General features: G+C 41.7%; 1 protein-coding gene and 1 long non-coding RNA gene across 29 annotated transcripts in view; one reads left to right on the plus strand and one right to left on the minus strand.

Moving 5' to 3' along the window:
• Positions 1-20885, plus strand: part of LOC102899165 — a 337155-nt gene that overhangs the window by 165837 nt on the left and 150433 nt on the right. For 15 of the 19 annotated variants that reach the window (XM_019824033.3, XM_045051829.1, XM_019823988.3 and 12 more), the window contains one exon: positions 621-723. In XM_019824033.3, the coding sequence (XP_019679592.2) occupies positions 621-723 (103 nt within the window). Of the gene's footprint in view, positions 1-620; positions 724-5337; positions 5717-20885 lie in introns of those variants that run through there. The other 4 variants (XM_019824027.3, XR_006593852.1, XR_006593847.1 and 1 more) reach the window with 1 other exon arrangement.
• The window catches only part of LOC111559434, a 464969-nt gene that overhangs the window by 157418 nt on the left and 286666 nt on the right, over positions 1-20885 (minus strand). For all 10 annotated transcript variants that reach the window (XR_006593861.1, XR_006593869.1, XR_006593870.1 and 7 more), the window contains one exon: positions 4359-4456. This is a non-coding gene — a long non-coding RNA (uncharacterized LOC111559434). The remainder of the gene's footprint in view (positions 1-4358; positions 4457-20885) is intronic.

The raw sequence follows: 20885 nt of genomic DNA on the forward strand, positions 1-20885 counted from the left end.
GGCGTATGTAACTACCTGGGGTTTTACGGTTTTTAGGAAATACTGGACGTCAAATATCATGTTCCGCAACAACACGATTCTTTTTTTAACAAACATTTTTTTTTTTACAATTTCTCTATTTTTGAGAGACAGAGAGAGACAGAACATGAGTGGGGGAGTGGCACAGAGAGGGAGACACAGAATCCGAAACAGGCTCCAGGCTCTGAGCTGTCAGCACAGAGCCCGATGCGGGGCTCGAACCCACAGACTGTGAGATCATGACCTGAGCTGAAGTCGGACACTTTTTTTTTTTAATTTTTTTTTTTTAACGTTTATTTATTTTTGGGACAGAGAGAGACAGAGCATGAACGGGGGAGGGGCAGAGAGAGAGGGAGACACAGAATCGGAAACAGGCTCCAGGCTCTGAGCCATCAGCCCAGAGCCTGACGCGGGGCTCGAACTCACGGACCGCGAGATCGTGACCTGGCTGAAGTCGGACACTTAACCGACTGCGCCACCCAGGCGCCCCTGAAGTCGGACACTTAACCGACCGAGCCACCCAGGTGCCCCACCGCAATAACGCAATTCAGTATCAGTGGTTTCGTTCACTCATTATTTATTCCTTCTTTCATTCCATTCAGGCAGCATCACTGATATCGTCTGTGTGGATGGTGCCCCTGGAGCTGGGCAGTACACAGCCTGTACAACTGCATCCTGGGCCCCCGATTCAACAATATGAACTGGGTGAGCATGTGCCAGGCACTGTGCTGGGCACTGAGAGCAGAGTGGCGAGCAAGACAGATTCGGATCTTGCCCTCATGGAGCTTTATTTAAATGAAGTCGGAAAAAAACCCCACAAAAAGCAAACAAATGCAAGTTGAGATAAGTCCTCTGAAGTATAGGAACAGGATAGGATATGGACCTCTCACACGGAGATCTAGGCTGGCAGGTAAGAAATTCTGAGGAAGTAACTTTGAAGGGGGGGGGCCTAAAAGACAAGAATGTGCGTGGATGTGAAAACTGGGATAGGGAAGATCAAGAAGTAGTATGAGATAGCCCCAGAACTGAACCGGACCAGCGTAGACGGGGTGCAGACGTGGGAGTGGGAGGAGATGGGGCTGGAGAAGCAGACAGGGGTCAGACCTTCCAGAGCTTTGAAGGCAGTGTTGAGGATTTCGGTCTTCGTCCTAAGAAATATCGGAAGAGGGCACCTGGGTGGCTCAGTTGGTTAAGTGTCCGACTTCAGCTCAGGTCATGATCTTGCAGTTCCTGGGTTCGGGCCCCGCGTCGGGCTCTGTGCTGACAGCTCTGAGCCTGGAGCCCGCTTTGCATTCTGCGTCTCCGCCCCACCCCTGCACCTCTCCTGCTCATACTGTCTCTCTCGAGGCAGAATTATTTGATGTTAACATCAAAGACCACCGCAATCAAGTGTGGGGTTTGCCTATTAATATGCCATGTAGCTGATAAAATAGTCATTCCCCTTTTATTTACCAGAAGCCTATGTGACAGCCTAAAAGTGAATCCCTCTTTCCTCTTCTGTAACATATAGTACTGACTTGTTTGGGGATATTTGACAGACTAAAATTTAAGCCCTCTTTCCTTTTCCATAATATGTAGTACCAATTCGTTTGGGATTGCAGTGAAAATTCAAAGCGACAATACATAGCTAAACCATTTAGCACAATGACTGCTCTACCATAATTATTGTTAGCTGCTCTTGCTTACTACTGTTAGCCGTACATATGTTAGAGGTTTACGGGAAGAATCACACCCTTTTCCCTCTAAATTGAGAACCAAAATTCGAGAAAATAGATACAGGAATTAAACCAAGAGAGACGAAGGGATTAGTTTTGTAACTGATATTGCTAATTGGAAGAACATGGACTGGATTTTCTGTCCACCTCTACCAAATCTAGCAATTGGTATAGCTAAGCCCAGGAAACATGGAAATTGCTTTTTTGCCTCCATCAAAGAGGGAGCGGCCCGGACACTGTCCCGTCCCAGGTTGGCTGACATCATGGCAGAACAGGGCCGACCCCTCAGGTGAGTCACAGAGCAGAGAAGTTGAGAGCTCTGATCGTGGCGTTGGACACGTGAGCGAACCTGGCCGTGCCATTCATTAGCCAAGAAATACCCAGCTCTCAACGTTTCTGTGACAGTCTTGTCATCTCTAAGAAGCGGATGGTAATGGTAGCACCTCACAGGACTGTCATGGGGGTTGAATAGATGAAAATGTTGCTCTCTGGCACATAGAAACTCCAGTAATATATGTTTGTCGCTATCCGTATCGACAAAAAGAATACAGAATACAGAAAGCATGGCACCCCCATGTTCTCCAGTCCCTCCTATCAAAGAGGTTACTCTTCTTCCCAAGGAGAAGAGCACGTTAGGAGCAAATACTTCTGAAAGAGAGGTCGTGGTCCCATGCATTTTCTTTCTCTACTCTGGATACTAAGCAGAAGGGAATAGGGTTTACCTTCCATATATTTTATCACTTGATACGGGTTTGAAGCTATCCTATCCCTGCAGGTCCCTGTGTCCACCTGGAGAGAAGGGGCTTTGTCACATTCATTAAATATTCCCATAAAAAGGGCCATGTGCTGTGCTTTGCATCCAGTCAGCACTCAATCAATGCATGATGCATTTGAACGTGAGCATCTTTCTCTGAGAGATTTTGTTTCCAATACACTACTTGTGAGGGGCTAATGTGTGGGGGCAAAATACAGGCTCTGAACAGAAGTGTGAGGTTCCCATTTGTTTGCTCCCTTTCTTCAAAACAATCGAGCCTTCTGGATCCTGATTTGCAGGACCATCCTGAAACCGCAGGATATCTGACACTGACAAATTTTTTAGCACAGGGCAAACACTTTTTACATTCAACTTCCTCGTGTCTGCTTTTTTCCTGATCTAGGGTTATTGGACTTATATGTCCAAAGCAGAAACAAAGAATTAGAAAAAAGTTGACTGTAAGATGAACACCTTGATTTATTTGCTCCCTCCATTTGTATGCTCATAAATTAGGTTTAGCTAAATATACACATAGAGGAAGGATTCAGTGAAATATGGAATGGCAACTGGGGCGCCTGGGTGGCTCAGTTGGTAAGCATTTGACTCTGGATTTCAGCTCAGGTCATGATGTCATGGTTTGTGGGATTGAGCCCTGCATCAGGCATGGTGTGGAGCCTGCTTGGGATTCTCTCTCTCCCTCTCTCTGCACACCACCCTCCACCCCTGTGGCCCGTTCTCTCTCTCTCAAAAATAAATAAATAAAACATTAAAAAATATGGTATAGCAACTAGGCAATATATTGTGAGGCTAGTAACTATGAAGATTGTGTGGCTATGTAGAAAACATTCACAAAATAATATTCAATTCAGTAAAGGAGGGCACCATACTGGAGGTATACTATCATTCTAATATAAGAAATACATTTCCTTTGTTGTACTAGTTACTCTCTGAAATTATTTGCTTGGTATTTATTACCTGCCTCCCCCAATTGCAATGTATGTTCAATGGGATTTTGTCTATTTTGTTTGTCTCGATAATTCCATGGCCTTATGGCAGGGTTTGGCACACCATGGCCAGCTGGCCAAATCTGACACGCTGCCTGTTTTGTAAATAAAGCTTTATTGAAACACCACCAGCCATCTTTGTTCACATATTGTCTATGACTGTCTTTGCCCTACAATGGCTGACCTGGGCAGTTGTAACAGAGCCTGGGTGGCCCTGGAAATCTCAGTCTTTTACTACGTGGCCCATCATGGAAGATGTTTGCTGATCTCTGGCCTAAACCACTGGCTGACACATGTTAGTGCTTAAGAAGACTTAGAGAATGAATGAGTGAGTCAATGGATAAATGAATACATGTAAATAAAGAGCGATAGGAAATGCTGATAAAGAAAAACGTGTATGAAAGGCATAGAACTATGGTTGACATTCTTGCCTTTTGAAATCCTGAACTGTTTGTTTAGCAACATTATTCCTTAAACAGAAGTAGAAGAAAAATTTTAAAAGTCATCCTACCACCTTTGTAGATCTCAGAGAATATAGTTTTGAGGTCTGCGGTTCAAGAATTGCTGAAATTCTAGATTATTGACTTATTCACTCATGTTTTCATTTTTAGTTCAAAAGCAAAGCGCCCTCATTACTAATTATCCTTCTAATTGTGAGTTAACAGTGGGGAAAGCCAGTCCGTGGGGATTACTGGAGAGGCTATGCCACAGCAGACCGTGTGGGTTGTGCAAACATGAATGGAACAGACCCGACTTGTGTAGTAATGTAAATAATATTTACCAAACTGGTCATTCATCAGAATTAAATTGATCCAAGGCCCCACGAGGCTTGGTTATCTCAGTCTGTGCTCCAGACATAACATTTACCTGATAACTCACAGGGTCCCCAGGCCAGCTCTGCCCTCCTTAGTGGAGTTCTTCTTCTTTCGGCCTTCAAAAAGAGTCTTCTTTGTTTAAAAGTCAATCTGTTGGCCGAGAAAAGAGAAATCAGCATATACCTTTTCAAAAGATCAAGAAACAAAAATAGGACGAGAGACATTTTGTTTGCTTCACGTGATGATGAAAATTGGTCTCACACACTGCCTCCATCCATTCCCATGCTCCTGTGAATCTGGTGAGCGCTTTTATAACTATTTGCTCATTTGCTTAACACTCCTTTAGGGTCCTATCCAACTACTAGTGGAAGCCAAAAGAGCAGAAGCAATCTATTCACCAAAAGGCTGCATTTTTAAAAGACATTCTGCATACTCCATTTCACAAAGAAACAACGGTACTATGAGCCCTGGGACATTAATTTTTCATAGGCAAGATATTCATCTTTAATGCACATGGCCATAGGTTCAAAAAGTAATGTTAAGCTTGTGTATGTTGGCTGGAGTAATGCTGTTCAAGACTTCCTCCTAGCTCCCTGTTGTACAGGAGTTTTACCCCACTGTGTTCAGTTCAGTGTTTTCCTTTGCATTTCAGAGCCCTGGAATCAAGTGTAATTGAGGTTGCATGCTGGATTTTGGTAGAGGCATGTGTTTGCGTGAATTTACCTGTATTTACATCCTTCATTAACAGTGGGGGCAATTATTCTAAAGTAACCCAACGATAAGGTGCAAATTATTTGACCCCTTTGAGCGAAAAGTCAGGAAAAGATCACAATGCCCCAGAAAGGTGCTCGGACACCTGAGTGACCTCATTAAATATGGCTGTCCCATCCCTCCTAGAGCTCCTATTTATAATTAATCATTAAAATGGCTAGATTAAGCAGAATCCAATTATGATGAAGGCACAGCTTGCCTCTTTGGAAGAGAAAACGGAAATGCTTCTCTAGCTTGGGGTGATACAGCCCTTTGTACAGGTTCACTTCGGAATTGACCTCGCTTGAACGGAGACGGGAAAGGTCTTCGAATGAACGGAAGAGGCGGCAGCCCCAATAAAACAGCACCGACATACGTCGACACACAGAGAATGAAGACGCCAAGTGGGACAGAATGCCAAAGGCATGCAAAAAGTCACGCCGACAGAAATGGAGCAGGGACGCTATTTGTGACTCTGCTTCATGAAACACATATTTACTTAGGCCACGAACATATCTTTCTCCACAATTTCAAATGTAGGATATCACATAAGCCTCTTTTTGCTCTAGACCCAAAGCTGCAGGAAGTCCACCAGCCGTGTACTCTGCTTTTATTAGGTTGAGTATATCCAGATGATTTTAATAAAGTTTTAAAAGGGCATTAGTTTCCTGCTATTTCAATGAAAACCACTTGCAAGATGAATTTAAAGCAATAGATCTATTTCTTGTCAACACGTGCCCCTTTTATGCAAATAGGCTACTCTTCTGTAATAGCCAACAAAACAACACACACACATAATCATCAACTGCGTGTGACATGGAAGAAAAATGTCAGTGTTGTAAATGTTTAAAGATGAAGAAAATGGAACGTATGCTGGGTGCCATGGTATGCTGTCCAGATTCCCCATTCAGGACCGAGGTTCTTGTTACCTCAATTGCCGTAAGCTCAGAGTCTGGACACTGGAGGCTCTCTCTGGGAAGTGTCAGCCAAATAGTGTCTTTAAAAAAAAAGTGTTTATTTATTTTTGAGAGACAGAAACAGAGTGTGAGCAGGGGACGGGCAGAGAGAGAGGGAGACACAGAAACTGATGCAGGTTCCAGGATCCGAGCTGTCAGCACAGAGCCCGATGCGGGGCTTGAACTCACGAACCGCGAGATCATGACATGAGCCAAAGTCAGATGCTTAACAGAGACTGAGCCACCTGGGTGTCCCGATAGTGTCTTGTCTTAAGTCATGCCTGTTCCCTAGAGGCAGCTCACAATCCAGTGACTGGTCAATATGTGTGTTGGATGGGAGGGCAGAGAGAGGTGCATAAAGGCCTGACCCCCCTGACGTCACGTGACCGCGAGGCCATTCTAGCAGGAAGCTACTGAGGTCTTGCTGTGACCACATCATGGTTCAACATCTCCTTGGGCCCAGTTCTACCTCTTGCTTCCTCCTACAGGGTTTAAACTTAAGAGAATTACATGCAGATCTGTAGGTCGGAGCTAATTTCCTAGGGAACCCAACCTAAAATAGTGAAGAATATTCCTTCCCAATCTCTCTTTGATTTTCTTTTCAGCTTTTTATTATGGAAATATGCAAACATACACAAAAGTCAAGAATATAACTCATCAGCCTTATCAACATCTTGCCATTTTTGTTTCATCTAAGCCTTTTTTAAAGCTGTCTTCTTTTCAAGTCAATCATTTTAGCCGTAAATATTTCAGTATGTATCTAACGTATGAAGATGTTCTAAAAGCAATAACCACAATGCTATTATAACATGTAAAATTAACATATAAAAATAATTCCTTAAAACCATCTAAAACCCAACCTGTGTCCAAAATTCCTCAGTTGCTTCCAATTTTTTTCTTTTTCTTTTCTTTTCTTTTCTTTTCTTTTCTTTTCTTTTCTTTTCTTTTCTTTTCTTTTCTTTTTTCTTTCTTTCTTTCTTTCTTTCTTTCTTTCTTTCTTTCTTTCTTTCTTTCTTTCTTTCTTTCTTTCTTTCTTTTCTTTCTTTTCTTACAGGGCACAATGATTTGTAAATTGTTATTCTCACTTGAGGACTCATCTTAAGGTAATCATGACTCCTCACCAGCATGCCTACCCTGGCCTTCTATCTGGTCTCCTCGTCTGTACCTCACCTCCCTCTTTGGAAGCCTTTCCCACTGTTGTCAGGTCAGTTTTCCCAAGATTCAGCTCTATTAATGTTTCCCGCCACAAACGGCACTATTTCTCTAAGTATGGCGTACGCAACATTAGTCTGTCAACTGCGTTTTGAGAAAGGAAAAAACATAAATGGATATTCTGTGATCAAATAAATCTCAGAAACGCTATGAATTTTGTTCCCTATTCAAGGATCTGAGCAGTCCTGCAGTAAAAGACCTGTCAAACCTTTTAATCCAGTGCTTTTCAAACCTGTTTGGCGAAAGAACACCGTTTAGACCCTGTTGACATCCAACAGAGACTGTGCTCTGTGGAACACCCCTTGGGAATTGCTGGCTTCCTGGAACGGCATTCAAGGTCCTTTGTTGCCTGACTGCAGCCACATCTTCCAAGTAGTAGGTCTAGAATTTTCTTTCCATTTTTCTTCTTTGATCCTTTGGTACCTGCCACCTTAGACAGTCCTTTTGTTGAAATGCATCACATGCTGTATTTTTTTTTTTTTTAGTTTTTTGATGTTTGTTTATTTTTGAGAGAGAGAGAGAGAGAGAGAGAGAGAGAGAGAGAGAGAGAGAGGCAGAGAGAGGAGGAGACACAGAATCAGAAGTAGGCTCCAGGCTCTGAGCTGTCAGCACAGAGCTCTATGTGGGGCTTGAACTCACTAACAGTGAGATCATGACCTGAGCCAAAGTCGGATGCTTAATTGACTGAGCCACCCAGGTGCCTCTCCATCACATGCTTTAAATCCCAGATTCTCTAAGAAGCCTTACACATATTTCCCAACCAGAGTCAATCGTTCCTTTCTCTGAATTCTCAAAGTATCTGTGCAATATGTGGCAGCCATGGAGGCTTCGGGCTCTGAATGATGTTTTGCAGGTTGCCAGAAAAAGGACTTTCTCATTTCAAAATGGGAAAATGTAGCACTTGCGCCATTAGAATTATGTTGTGGGTTAAACAAGAGGATGAATGTGGGTACGATTAAATCTAAAGTATTAAAATCAAGGACTGCATAGAATTCATCTTTGTACTTTCTGATAAATCTTGCATAGCTTTGAGTACAAGTGATCTTTGTTTATGTTTGTAGAATTGTTATACTCAACTGTTGACTCAATTTTTCTACTCAACTGAGATTCCGGGTCATCTGTTACCTTCATAACATTGATGAGACAAATTCTTCGTGCTTTTGGAGGAGAATTCTGTGTTTTAGGCTGTGATCATTCATCCTAGTTGTACTTATAAACGAGATGGGCTTTGGAAGGTCACTTATCCTCTCTGGAGCTCAGTCTCCAGATTTGTAACGTTTAAGAGATCAAGCTAAGTCAATAAGACTCTCAAAAATTTTTTAAATGTTTATTTATTTTGAGAGAGAGAGAGAAGAAGTGTGCATGTAGGAGGGGGAGGGGCAGAGAGAGAGGAAGAGAGAGAATCCCAAGCAGGCTTCATGCCATCAGCACAGAGCCAGACGTGGATCTCGATCCTGTGAACCACAAGATCATGATCCGAGCCGAAATCAAGAGTCAGATGCTTAACCAACTAAGCCACATTGGCACTCCTCAAAAAAAAATTTTAAACCAAGACCTTTAAAAATTAATATTCCCATGATTTGAAAGACATTTTAAAAAAAAAGCAAACAGGACTCATTGAAGTAATAATCAATGATGTTCCTATTTTTTTCTAATCAAAGTGATATTAAAAAAAACCTGATGATTTTGCTTCCTTGTTCAGTCTTATCACAAATAAGTGGACAGTTTTTCCCTGGGCTTTCTATAGTGTTGAACCATGGCACTTAGACATAGATTGTGGCCTTCACGGATAGAGAAGGAACATAGGTGATGAGTAGACCTCATCCAGATAGACAAGGCAGTGAGAGAGTCAGTAGGAACAGTGATCTGGGCAGAAGGAACTGGTATAAAGGCCCAAACACAAGAAAGATCAGAGAAAATTCCGTACTTGAGGGAACTCTGTGTGTGTGTGCATGTATGAATGCAGCACATATTTATACGGGGTCACGGTATAAAATTTATTGCTAACTATGTGTTGGGGTCAAAAAGGTTTGCTCAACATGACTCCAGACTTCAGGAAGCTTTCTTACAAATGCTTACTGAGTCACCATGGGAACCAGGTGGTAGACATTAAACAAAGCAGCCCAAATCCATCTCTCCCACTAAAACGTGGTGTTCAAGAGAGCATGACCTGTTGCTGTTGTGTAAGAATCTACTGACAAGTTCAAGTTGAAAGAAAAACTTCCCCCAGAAGACCAGAGATGGACTGCTTCACAAGATGCACACGTTTGGGACACCTGAGTGGCTTGGTTCGTTCAGCTCAGGTCATGATCTTGCAGTCCTTGAGTTGGAGTCCCACACTGGGCTCTGTGCTGACAGCTCGGAGCCTGGAGCCTGCTTCGGATTCTGTGTCTCCCTCTCTCTCTGCCCCTTGCCGGCTCGTGTGCACTCTCTTGCTCCCTAAATAAAGAAATAAATAAATAACATTTAAAAAACTTAAAAAAAAAAAAAGGAGATGAATAGGTTTAATGCATCTCATGTTGGACAGGGGCAGTGCTCGGCCATTTCTGTAGTGTTGGATATTTGTGGTCTCAACTTCCTGTGGGAGAGGACTCCCTTTTGTGCTTAGCATCTACCATGGGAGGGCTGGGACCTGCCATCTGTGCACGAACTTCAAAGATGTGTTTTGGTTTACATTCTGTTACAATGAACTCAATGCAAATTGTTTTTATGTTGTTTTTAAAATGTGTTATTTTACTTGTTTTTGGAAGGGGGACATTAAGGGCAGTGAAGTGGTATTGGCCATGGTTTAATATGGTGTTGGCCTGAGTGGAAAAAAAAAAAAAAAAGAAGAAGAAAAGAAGATCAACAGTTATTAGTTTTGATTCACTGTTTTCTGTGGGAATCTACTTTTTACTAGTTTTTTTTTTTACTAGTTTTCAAATTCTATTTGGATCCACATTTTTCTTGGTAGGGGAAAATGCTAAATTTCCATTTAGCTAGATGTACTTTAACAGTAGCAACTTGCCATATGCTCCTCCTTTCTTCCCTTATTTTTTTTCAAAATAGCACAAACCCTTCCTCGAGCTTCAGGCTGAGCTGAACTTTACTGAATGGTCCTTCAAAGGTCAACTGGAAGGCACTATTTCTCACGGACGAGAAGGCTCTCAATCAGAGCTTGGAGTGAACCGGAAGAGACATGACAGCGAATTGAATTGCGTTTCTACTGATTTGGCTTAAGAGAAGTCAAGCTTAAGAGAGGTGTTGTCAACTGCCCGTGCTCACCGGTTCCCAGGCTAGACCTCAGCCCGAGCTCAGGAAAACCAGATGAGGCTCTTACATTTGACTTTATTTCCTCTTCAGATGCTTGGCAATAGCTTCTCCAAGATGTAAGTTGGCATGGCAAACACTAGCCACGCTGATCAGATAAAATGTACCGTGCATTGTGTTACTGGCAAGAGAATTTCAAAAGTAATTGATGTTGGAGAATTGGAGATTTTATTTAGTGGTTAATTAAGTTTATTTTTATAGCAGGAGTCTCCAGAGAAAATTGCTAGTTTGCTAAGGGTATTTACTGTGATAAATAAGAAGATAGAACGAAAGTCCGTAAGAATTGTCAAGGTTTCTGATACTTAGAATTTTTTTCTGTTAGAATTATAATTATTAGAAGGGTATAAATTATAATCAGAGGAATTATACAAATCACCTTCTGGCAGTTGGAATTGAGGAAGGAAAATCTCTAATAATTTAGACCAGAGTTTATTAACCTCGGCACTATTAACAGTTTGGAGCAGACAATTCCTTGTTATGGGGGGGGGGGGGCTCACCTATGATTGCAAGGTATTTAGCAGCATTCCTGGCCCCTGCCTCATAGATGCGAGGAACACCCCCCCAGTGGTAATAACCAAAATTGTCTCCAGACCTTGCCAAATGCCCCTTGGGGGTGGGTGAGACTACCCCCACTTGAGAATCACTAATTTAGGCAAGGATGGATGTTTAAAATGTAAGGGTCTAGTTCATTTCCTAAAAGAAAGAGAAAGAGAATAGGAGAGGGAGACAGGTAGTATTCTTTTGACTATAGATGCAACGCCTTATAAAACATCGAAGCATATTATTTAAATGATACCAGATTACCTCAAGGTCCATCTCTGCATGTTGTCGCCATCAAGAACGTCACAAGCCTGACCTCCCAAAATCATTTAAAAAAAGGTGGCTTGTCACCGAAGTCCCCCTAAGAGATGGAGGGACAGCAGATGTAGGTCATGGCTGAGACTTTGTTAAAGCTCTCTTCGACCACATATCAGTTCCTCTTATCGGAGCAGGTGCTCTCTCACAATTTCTCTTCTTCTCTCTCAAACTCAACCGCAAACCCCAGCTCTTGCGGGCTTTCCCATCTCTTTTTTGCTGCCCCCACTGTAGTAGCCACCGACCCAGTCCTTCCCCATGGGGTTCTCTACCTTTCTGGTCTAGATCCGCACGACCTCTTACCACGTGGCTGCCTTACCTCTTGCCTAGATCCGCGCTGCAAAAGGCCTGGAGCCCAAGCAAATACTTAATCTTCCGTGGAATGTTCTGAGGCGAGGGAAGGTTTTAAAGTTTTATACAAGACTGTTTTTGTCCCAGTCATACTAGGAAGAAGAAAATAAGCAGCCATTCCAGTACTCACAAACAAATCTGGCGGATGTCTAGGTAGGCGATTTTGACAGCTGGAGCTATAAGAAGGAGAGAATCAAGGGGGAAAATATATAGTTTGCGTTCCCCAGTCATGGAGGGAAACTAAGATGACTTGACCTTTTCTTCCACATCCTTTATTGAATTACGAGGCTGACTTCAGGATGTTTCAGGGTTTTTTTAACTTTACTTTTATTTATTTGAGAGAGAGAGAGGGAGAGACAGAGAGAGAGAGAGAGCACGAGCAAACAGGGGAGGGTCAGAGAGAGAGGGAGAGAAAGAATCCAAGGAGGCGGAGCTCGAACCCATGAACTGTGAGACCATGACCTGAGGCGAAATCAAGAGTCGGACACAACCGACCGAGCCACCCAGGTGCCCCAGGATGTGTCAGTCTTAGATGGGACCGTCATCATCATGGTTGTCATCCTCCTCCTCATTTATGAAGTACTTACTATGTGCCACAGAGCAAGCATTTGGAAGAATGTAATACTTAACTTTCATTACAATTATTAACATGGTACTATTAGTATGTCCAACTGACCGGGGAGGAAATGAGTCTCATAGTGGTTATGCCAGCTACCCAGGACCACATAGCTCTAAAGTTTTGACTTGTAAGTGCAAGAAAAATTCCTGAGCTCAAGAATCTCTAGCTCCACTTCTTCCTTTGCCGTGTGTCTGTCTTTGAACCCAGGCTAGGGTAGGTGGCCAGGTGCCTTTGCCACCTGACTTCCAACAAAGGTCTGTGGATGGCTGGAGGAGGGCTGGTCAGGTGGGCAGCGGGAGGCACTTTGCCCATGATTTCAATCATAAGAACACAGCCAAATATTCTTCCCTCTGCATACTAGCCATGCCTGTTCTAGTTTCGTTGGAAGCGTCTTGTGATCCTGTTACTCAAAATTGACTCCACACGCCTACAGCATCAATGTAGCACCTGGAAGCTTGTGAGAAATGCAGCATCTTGGACCACACTCCGGACCTACTGAATAGTATCCCAGGTGATTTGAACACAGTGTCCTCGGGATGTTGGCATGTGGTCCCAGTACAAAATTTCCATGGGCCCGTGGTTCCTCAAACTTGTGTCAACATCAAATTCACTTGGAGGGCTTGAGAAAACACACATTGCTGAGCCTCTCCTTGCCCTAGGGTTTTGGGTTTGGTAGATGTGGGGTGGGGCCCAAGAATCTGCATTTCTGATAAGTTCCCAGGGGGGCTGGGGAGCACAGTTCGTGAGCCACTGTTACAGCCAAATAAATACACTGAGAAGCTGCTAAAAGTTAAACCAAATGAAACCACTGGTTTTCTAACAGGTCTCAGAGCTGTTACTGGGCTAAGACTTGGGTTCCCAAAGCCCTGGCTCATTAAAACCAATTGGGGGCAGGGAGGCACGGGGAAGATAGTGTTCCACAAAATGCACTTTGGGAACCACCACTGCTCTGCAAACAATGAAGTCTACCAATTATGACAAAAAACCCCACAAAAGCTGAACGGAGTAAAATGACCACGACCGCTTCGGTTGAGCAAAGGGTAGCCCTGACTTTGGTAGTGTCAGCACAGCTGTTGTGTCTTGGAGCAAATGAGAAGCACATTTCTCTAAGGGATTTCTACAGACTGAAAATAAATTATAAATTATTGAGATTCACATAACATAGACCGGGAATTAAAAAGAGACTAAAAAAAAAAATCCTCAACGACATTTGAATTGCTGCTTCATTCCCCCTCCTCCCCCCCCCCCATTGAAATACAAGCCAAGAATAAAACATTGATTAAATAGAGAGCATTGACATTTTACTCCTGTGGTGCTGGATACCAGCCTAGACAAAGAGCCGGTTAAACTCGAAAGACAAAGAGCCCTTTTGTGAGGCAGTAAGTTCATCTGGGAGAAATATTAAGTGAACTCTCAAAGGAGAGAGTTCTTCAACATCTTTACCTACAACATTCATTGAGAAGCAACAGGTAAAATCACACTCAAAATATATGGGGGATAAAGGGATTTATTAAAGGATGGAATTGGGATACACGTAAAACACAACTTTGGCCTCCAGTGATGGAAATTTATACTAGGAAATGAAAACCAAAACGAACAATGAGATATGAGCAAGAAGATATATTCTTCTGAGCAAACAAAACGTACAATGTCAATCTGGTCATATTCTCTCTAGGGAGGAGATATAGCCGTGGACAAAATAGGCATTTTGCTGTCAAAGATCTAACGTAATAAGGAGCACAGGTTTAAAAATAATAAACAGTAGATCAAATAAGATTCACGTTTGAAGACAGACAAGGAGAGGAGACAAAGTAAGAGGGATTGGGTAGATTTGCTTTTGAAACTGTGCTCAGGGAAAGCTTTTGTGATGATTTATTTGGGCTAAGAAGAAAGAGAATAGAAGAAATGACCCACATCAACGTTTGGGTAAAGAGCATTCTAGAAATCCAGAGTATGGTGTGAAAAGGACAATAATCAGAAAAAGAAACAAGTATTTATGGAACTGAAAGGACATGACATTAAACGGACACTAGCTTCACACAAGTGACCATGGTGAGTCACCTGTGAGTGTGTGCCTGCATATGCAGTAGGATGGTGTTCAAGATCAAGTTAGACCTCGGTCTCTTGATTTTGACCATTTCACTTCCTGTGATTCCTTCACTCAGCCCCCCAGCTGTTACGGGTTGGTTTCTGCCATGTGAATACAGAACAAATACATCATGTGACTACGTCCAGTTCTACATGTAGAGTCACGTGTAGTATTAGTAACTGTTATCCTTTCTAAAGGATTCTTTTATATCCCCAGCCTGTGGTTAAGAGCTAGTCCTTAACAATGGTGCTAAGTTCAATTCTGGACAAACAAAGGCAACAATTTAAAGTTGCTCCGTGCTTACAAATCCTTCAGGAAGCTCACATCCCTTTAAAGTAGTGCTACAGTGAGAGATGAAATATTAAGGCATGCGTAGTCGATGATGGCCCCAATTCATTCTCCTTGCTGCATATTATTGTAAAAGACTTTCAGATGAACAGAGGTAGTAGGTAGATCTTACGTATAAGGAAATGATCGGTTGCGGCATTCAATAAGTTACAGATAAAGATTTCTTAACCCAAGACTGACAAAGATGAGCATGAAAGGGATATGAATGTATCTGGAAGTGATTTTGTTGGAAGAGCATTTTAGAAAGTGAATATGCAGAAGATTACTATTGCATTATTTAATATAATTAAAATGAAAATACGAGCACTCAGAAAAATCCCAAAAGGTTGGAGTTAATTATCAAATTGTCGTACTCAAGTATCGACGGGGATTTGTTCCAGAAAGACGGAAGGCTGGCTGGCAAGTGAATTCAATGAAAGTAGCACAGCTCAGACTTGGGGAAAGAAAGCATTTCTCTTCCCTCCTGTGATTCCCAGTCCTATGAACCCGAGAATGTGCCTTCTAAGTTCAGATCCTTGCAATAGTAACTCTCCCACTGTCAGAGAGGAGCACAGGCCACGTGACTGCTTCATCACTCAGAAGCCTCAAACACTAGGTTTTCCCTGGGCTTTCAATTGGCATCAAGTTATTCAAGGCGGGCTGGAAACCTTCGAAGAAGAGGCAAAAGTCTGCTTTTCCTTTCCTTTCTGAGAGATGGTCTGATTGCATAATCATACCCCAGCCGAATCTGGCTTGTGTTGTTGGAGGAATTATCTCCTCATTAAAAACAAATCTTAATAGGCCTAATTTGAAGGCGGCTTTTGTCTGTAACTTGATCAAGAGGGTAATGACTGTGAGCCATGCTAAACAGAGAGAGAGGAAAAGAAAGTCAGAAACATTAAACAGTGCAGATTACAGTCACATTAGAGTGCTTTTGATATGCAAATGATGCACACAAGGCAAAACATAAAAAATATAAATGGACTTATTCCTATTTCAGTTCTTGATACTCTCCTCAGGGCATGCGGGAAAAGCCAAGTCTTTAAGAAATGATTCAGTTTGAGAGACATTTAATTGTTATTTTCAGGGTCTTAGTGACCTCGGTTGTAAAATGGGAATACTAATGTCTATAATTATTATAATAGGGCGGTTACAAGGATTAAATGAATTAATAAATGTGAAGCATTTAGAACAGTGTCTGGGTTTCTAATCCATCCAACACATAATGATAGCACTATAAGGTTTAGCTATTATTATTGTTGTTATTGCTATTATTATTAGCATTTTCCCCCTATTCTATATGAACTAGAATACCAGTCATAGATGCACAGAATTTTGGAACTGGAAAAACCTTACGGTAGAGTTTCCAGAACTGTAGCCCATGAAGATCCACTGTTACCTAACAGGTTTTTTCTGATCAGTGACTTTTTGGGGGAATTTTAGGTTAGATAAAATCATTTCACCACAGAGGCTCTTGAGACCTTTTAAGGTGTTGGCAATGTGAATCTCAAAGAGCACGATGTTCTATTCAGTCTTCCCTAAATGTATTTGACCTCAAACCCATTTCTCACAGAATGTCTTATGACCTCCTGAGAAACATTAATTCTTGAAGAAAATTATGGATGGCAATTCAATGATGCCCACAGGGAAAATGACTTCTCCTAAGCCCTCAGCTAGTTAGGGGCAGAGTCTGGGCTTAAGCCTGGGTCTCCTGGTACATTCTCCAGGATGCTTTGCATTCATGCTCACAGCCTCTTCTGTCCCGCATTTCTGCAGGAAAAGGTCTCACAGGAGATGAAGAGCAAAGCATGCTGGTTAAAAACCAGGACCTGGTTTAAGTGCCCACTTCCCACTGTATGACCTCACACGAGTTGTGTGATTTTCCAAAGACTCATTTTTTCCCTCCTCTTAAAATGGGGATAATGATTACACCTGCCTTGCAAGGTTGCTGAGAATTTAAGTGACATAATGCATGTAAAGTACATACGTTAATTATAAACAATTTATCATTGTTTCTGGACATAGTAAGTGTTCAAAATATGTTGCCAATTATTAGTAAATAGTATTTTAAAAGTGGGGGACAGATCCCATAGAGGGAAGGGAGATCTGATGACCAGACCTTTATTTAAGAGTTTTTCAATAGAAGCTCCTCTATAATGCTCTTCTGTAAGCGATGCTAAGAAGCTCTCTATACCATTGAACCAGACCCGAAACAAATCATCATCTCCCGCTTTATATCGGATGGCGAAGAGAAAGGACTGTTAACCATCAAAGGCAAGGGTAGGAGGTTCTGGCCTAGATTTGGGATCTTCCATTCTACTGCAGGAATTTCTCACACAGGAAACATCCTTAGGGCCCCCAGGCCAATGCTACTCAGTAAGGCCAGGAGTGTATCGTGGGTTTCCTGTAACCGGTCCACAATGAGGTAAGTACAGACATTGTGGGTCAGCATTCGGAAACTTTTATAACAATTCGCAGAGGAATTCTGTGTGTATGCAGATGTGGAATCTAAGCGACAGTTTTTAAAACAGGACTTGTATTTGTAAACCTTTTTAATATTTCATTTTTCTAGTAATTCATTTTTATTGTATTTTACAAAAGCATCAGTCCAGGACAGATTAAACATTTAAAAAAAATAAAATAAAACTTGCCCATTACCTTAGATAGTTGGAGAAACTGAATCTCAGAAGTGTGGAATCAGAATCAGAATTATCAGCATCACATAGGAACTTTTTAGAAATGCAGTTCTCAGTCCCATCCCAGACCTACTGCATTAGAAATTCTGGGGTAGGGCCCAGGAATCTTTATTTTAAGAACAGTTTGGGTGATTGCTATGCACACGAAGTTTTAGAATGCATACATAGATATACATACATATACATACATAAATCCACATATGTATACACACACACACACATACATATATGTATATGAGAGAAAGAGAGAGGGAGAGACACAGATCCTCAACTCTGGTGTGCAAAGATAATATGACATTATTTCTCTATCATCAAATTAAATTATACTCCTAACTACCACTCATTCAGGTTGGAAGTAATTTCGATGTCAGTTAGGCTTAGGTTCAGTTATGAATCATGGAGACCCCCCAAAACGGTGGCCTCATTAATAAAGAGACTTTCGGGAAAAAAGCCAAGTTGCAAGTTTCTTTGAGGTGAATTCTGTCTTCTGCTCTACTATCCAAATCCTCTGAAACAAGAGGACACAGAGGCCTGCCTACCTTTTTTAATAGAGCAGGAAAAACTCCGGGAGGAGCCAAAACAAGACTCCGGTATACTATTCTGCTGTATCAACAATGATATTTAATCATCCGCTGTGGTGATCTTGGAGCCAAACCAATGCCCAGAAGGTTTGGGGCCCACTCTGAATAACTTGGAGTTCTTTATGCATCAGATAGTGTTTTCCCCTTTCAACCATTGTCTGCCCCGGTCATTAAAACCCCCTGCATCGGTTTTAGAAGCCAAATGATTTCTTTCACGTCCTTATCGGTCTGTCTAGGATTCTCTCGCTTGTTATAGATTTTTATTTTCTTGATGCATTTCTTTGTAACTGGAACCCTCAAGCAAAAAAAAAGGTGGGTGAAAGCACATTTTATGAATTCATGCTCAGGCCTCTGATACTAAAGTCAATTTCTAACTGAAAAATTAGTCTCCAGGGGCCAGTAATTGAGACTTCGAGATTAATGCTTTGTGCAAAATTTAGTGCCTTTCCAGTCTACCCTGTTTTTGATGGTCCCTTTTTTTTTTTCATTCTTTCTATGTTGTAGCTTAAGGGGTTCCCATTGGTCTGGGCTGCTAGCGATAATGCTTATATAGTAATATTTTTGAAAATGCAGGTGAAAACATTGGCAACTTTGAAATGAATTGTCATACATTTCCCAATGTCTACTACTGTCTCTAATGAGTTATGTAACTTTTTTAGTGTATTAGATAATTATATGTTTGTCATATATCCATTTAGTTGGAAGGTTTTTAAAAAGCTATGTTCAGAAGACCATTTCATTTAGTCCTGTTTCTTTCCCCGTGTGACCTCTGTTCCATCATAGGAATCTTCACCTTTTGTTTCAGAATAAAAAAAAAATCCCCAGAAAATGTAGGCTTCTGCATTTAGATATATTTGAAGCTGACTTTCCTCCTATCCCTGTTTACTTCTCCGCCAAAGAGTTAAAAAAAAAATTGGAAAAATGGGAATCCTAGCAAATTAAATAGTATATTACTTACACTAATTTTTTAGGAATAACTCGTACAATTTGGATATCAATCTCATTCTTCGTTTCCATGTACTTCCATGCTCTAATATAACTTTTCCCTCATTTTTCTTGCTTAGCTTTAAAGAAGAATGAAATTACTTGCAATTTCACTCAGAGACATCCGCTGTTGAATATTTTGTTTCACTTCCTTCTAATCTCAAAGAAAGCTTTCGTTTTAGAAACGCTACCTTTATTTTTTAACGTGTGTATGTATTTTGCTTCTATCCAAATGAATTATTTTTTCCCATTTATAAAAGCAATACATATTATTGCCATAAAATTAAACCCGATAAGGTACATAAAGAAAAAAATTGGTTGTGTTTTCTTACCAAATCTTTAGACGCATTTGCCCAAAATTTCAGGCAAATCTCTGTGGCTCTGGCAACCATTGGTTGGCTGTTATTGAAACTTTTCTGCCAAATTACAGGGAAGGTGGACAATCCTCTGTGCCCCCAGGTCAATTTGAATGGACCCTTTGTTAGTTTCAAGATATTTAAAATACATGTTGTTTTGGAACATCTTTTCTGAGTAGTAGGGTCAAAACTTACTTCCCTGTCTTTCCTAGAGCAAACTAGAAGAGGGCGGTCTAGCTAATTGAGTGTGATGTTTAAATTTTTCTAATGTTTATTTATTTCTGAGAAAGAGAGAGACAGAGACAGAGACAGAGACAGAGTGTGAGAAGGGGAGGGGCAGAGAGAGGGAGACACAGAATCTGAAAGCAGGCTCCAGGCTCTGACCTGTCAGCACAGAGCCCGATGTGGGGCTCGAACCCATGAGCCATGAGATCATGACTTGAGCTGAAGTCAGATGCCTAACTGACTGAACCAGCTAGGCACCCCTTATGAGACTGATTTACTGAGTACACTGATTCATTTATTCAACATTTATTGAACATCTAAACTGTGCCAGGCATGGTAAAGGCATTCAGGAGCAAGACACGGAACTTACATTCTAATGAAATGAAAACTTTTTATTACCTTTTGTGGCCCTGCCCATTTGCTTGGCATATAGTAAGCACTCAATAAATTTCTTTTGTCACACTGCCTTGAAGTGACTTGTGAAGAGTATTCTGGCATCAGCTGACCCAGCTGAGACGTGGAGTGTGGCCATGGTTCTCCCTCAAATAACGAGAACATGTGTTCCGCCCCGGTTCACTTCCTGCTCAAGGTCTATTAAAAACAAACTCACCGTCAAGATTAGTTCTCAACTGGGTATGTTTCCAGGGGCAGGGGTAGATAGCCAGCAGATACATCATACATGGAAACTCATCTCATCCCTTAAATCTGACCTCCGAATGTCTTTTAGATCTGCCGATTAGATTCTCGCTAGAACACAATATCAGACTCCATCCTCAAAGGAAATAAATTAAGCTGCGCCACACGAGGACAAATGGTTGACATTCTGCTCTGGCTAGCATCTTGTGTGCAGCTGTGAACAGCTGTGTGAGTGCCAGTTAAGCTGTGATGCTATCACTGGGGAGAGAGATAAAGGGCAATTCATTCACAAAGCACTATTCAAAGGGCCTCACAGGTGTGTTCTAAGGATTGGTTTTCTGCTATCCCCTTTCCATCTGAAATTTATCCTGAGATAAGGTGATAGAACATAATATAGAATTATAGGTCTTCTCCCTCCGGGAATGGTGTTTTAGGAATTCATGCTGTGACATTCATAAGCAAACATGAAATAGGGAAACGCACTCTCCACTTGACAAAGAGGATTAGCTTCTGACTCTCTGGAGCGATTCTTGGACCATTTATTCATTCCCTTATGAATAAGCCTCAGTACCCCCCCCCCCCCCAACCGCCCCCGGCGGCACCGCCGGTACAGAAAGCACAAATGTGGCAAAG

Source organism: Felis catus, chromosome A2 (assembly GCF_018350175.1).
Source record: "Felis catus isolate Fca126 chromosome A2, F.catus_Fca126_mat1.0, whole genome shotgun sequence".
NCBI lineage: Eukaryota > Metazoa > Chordata > Mammalia > Carnivora > Felidae > Felis > Felis catus.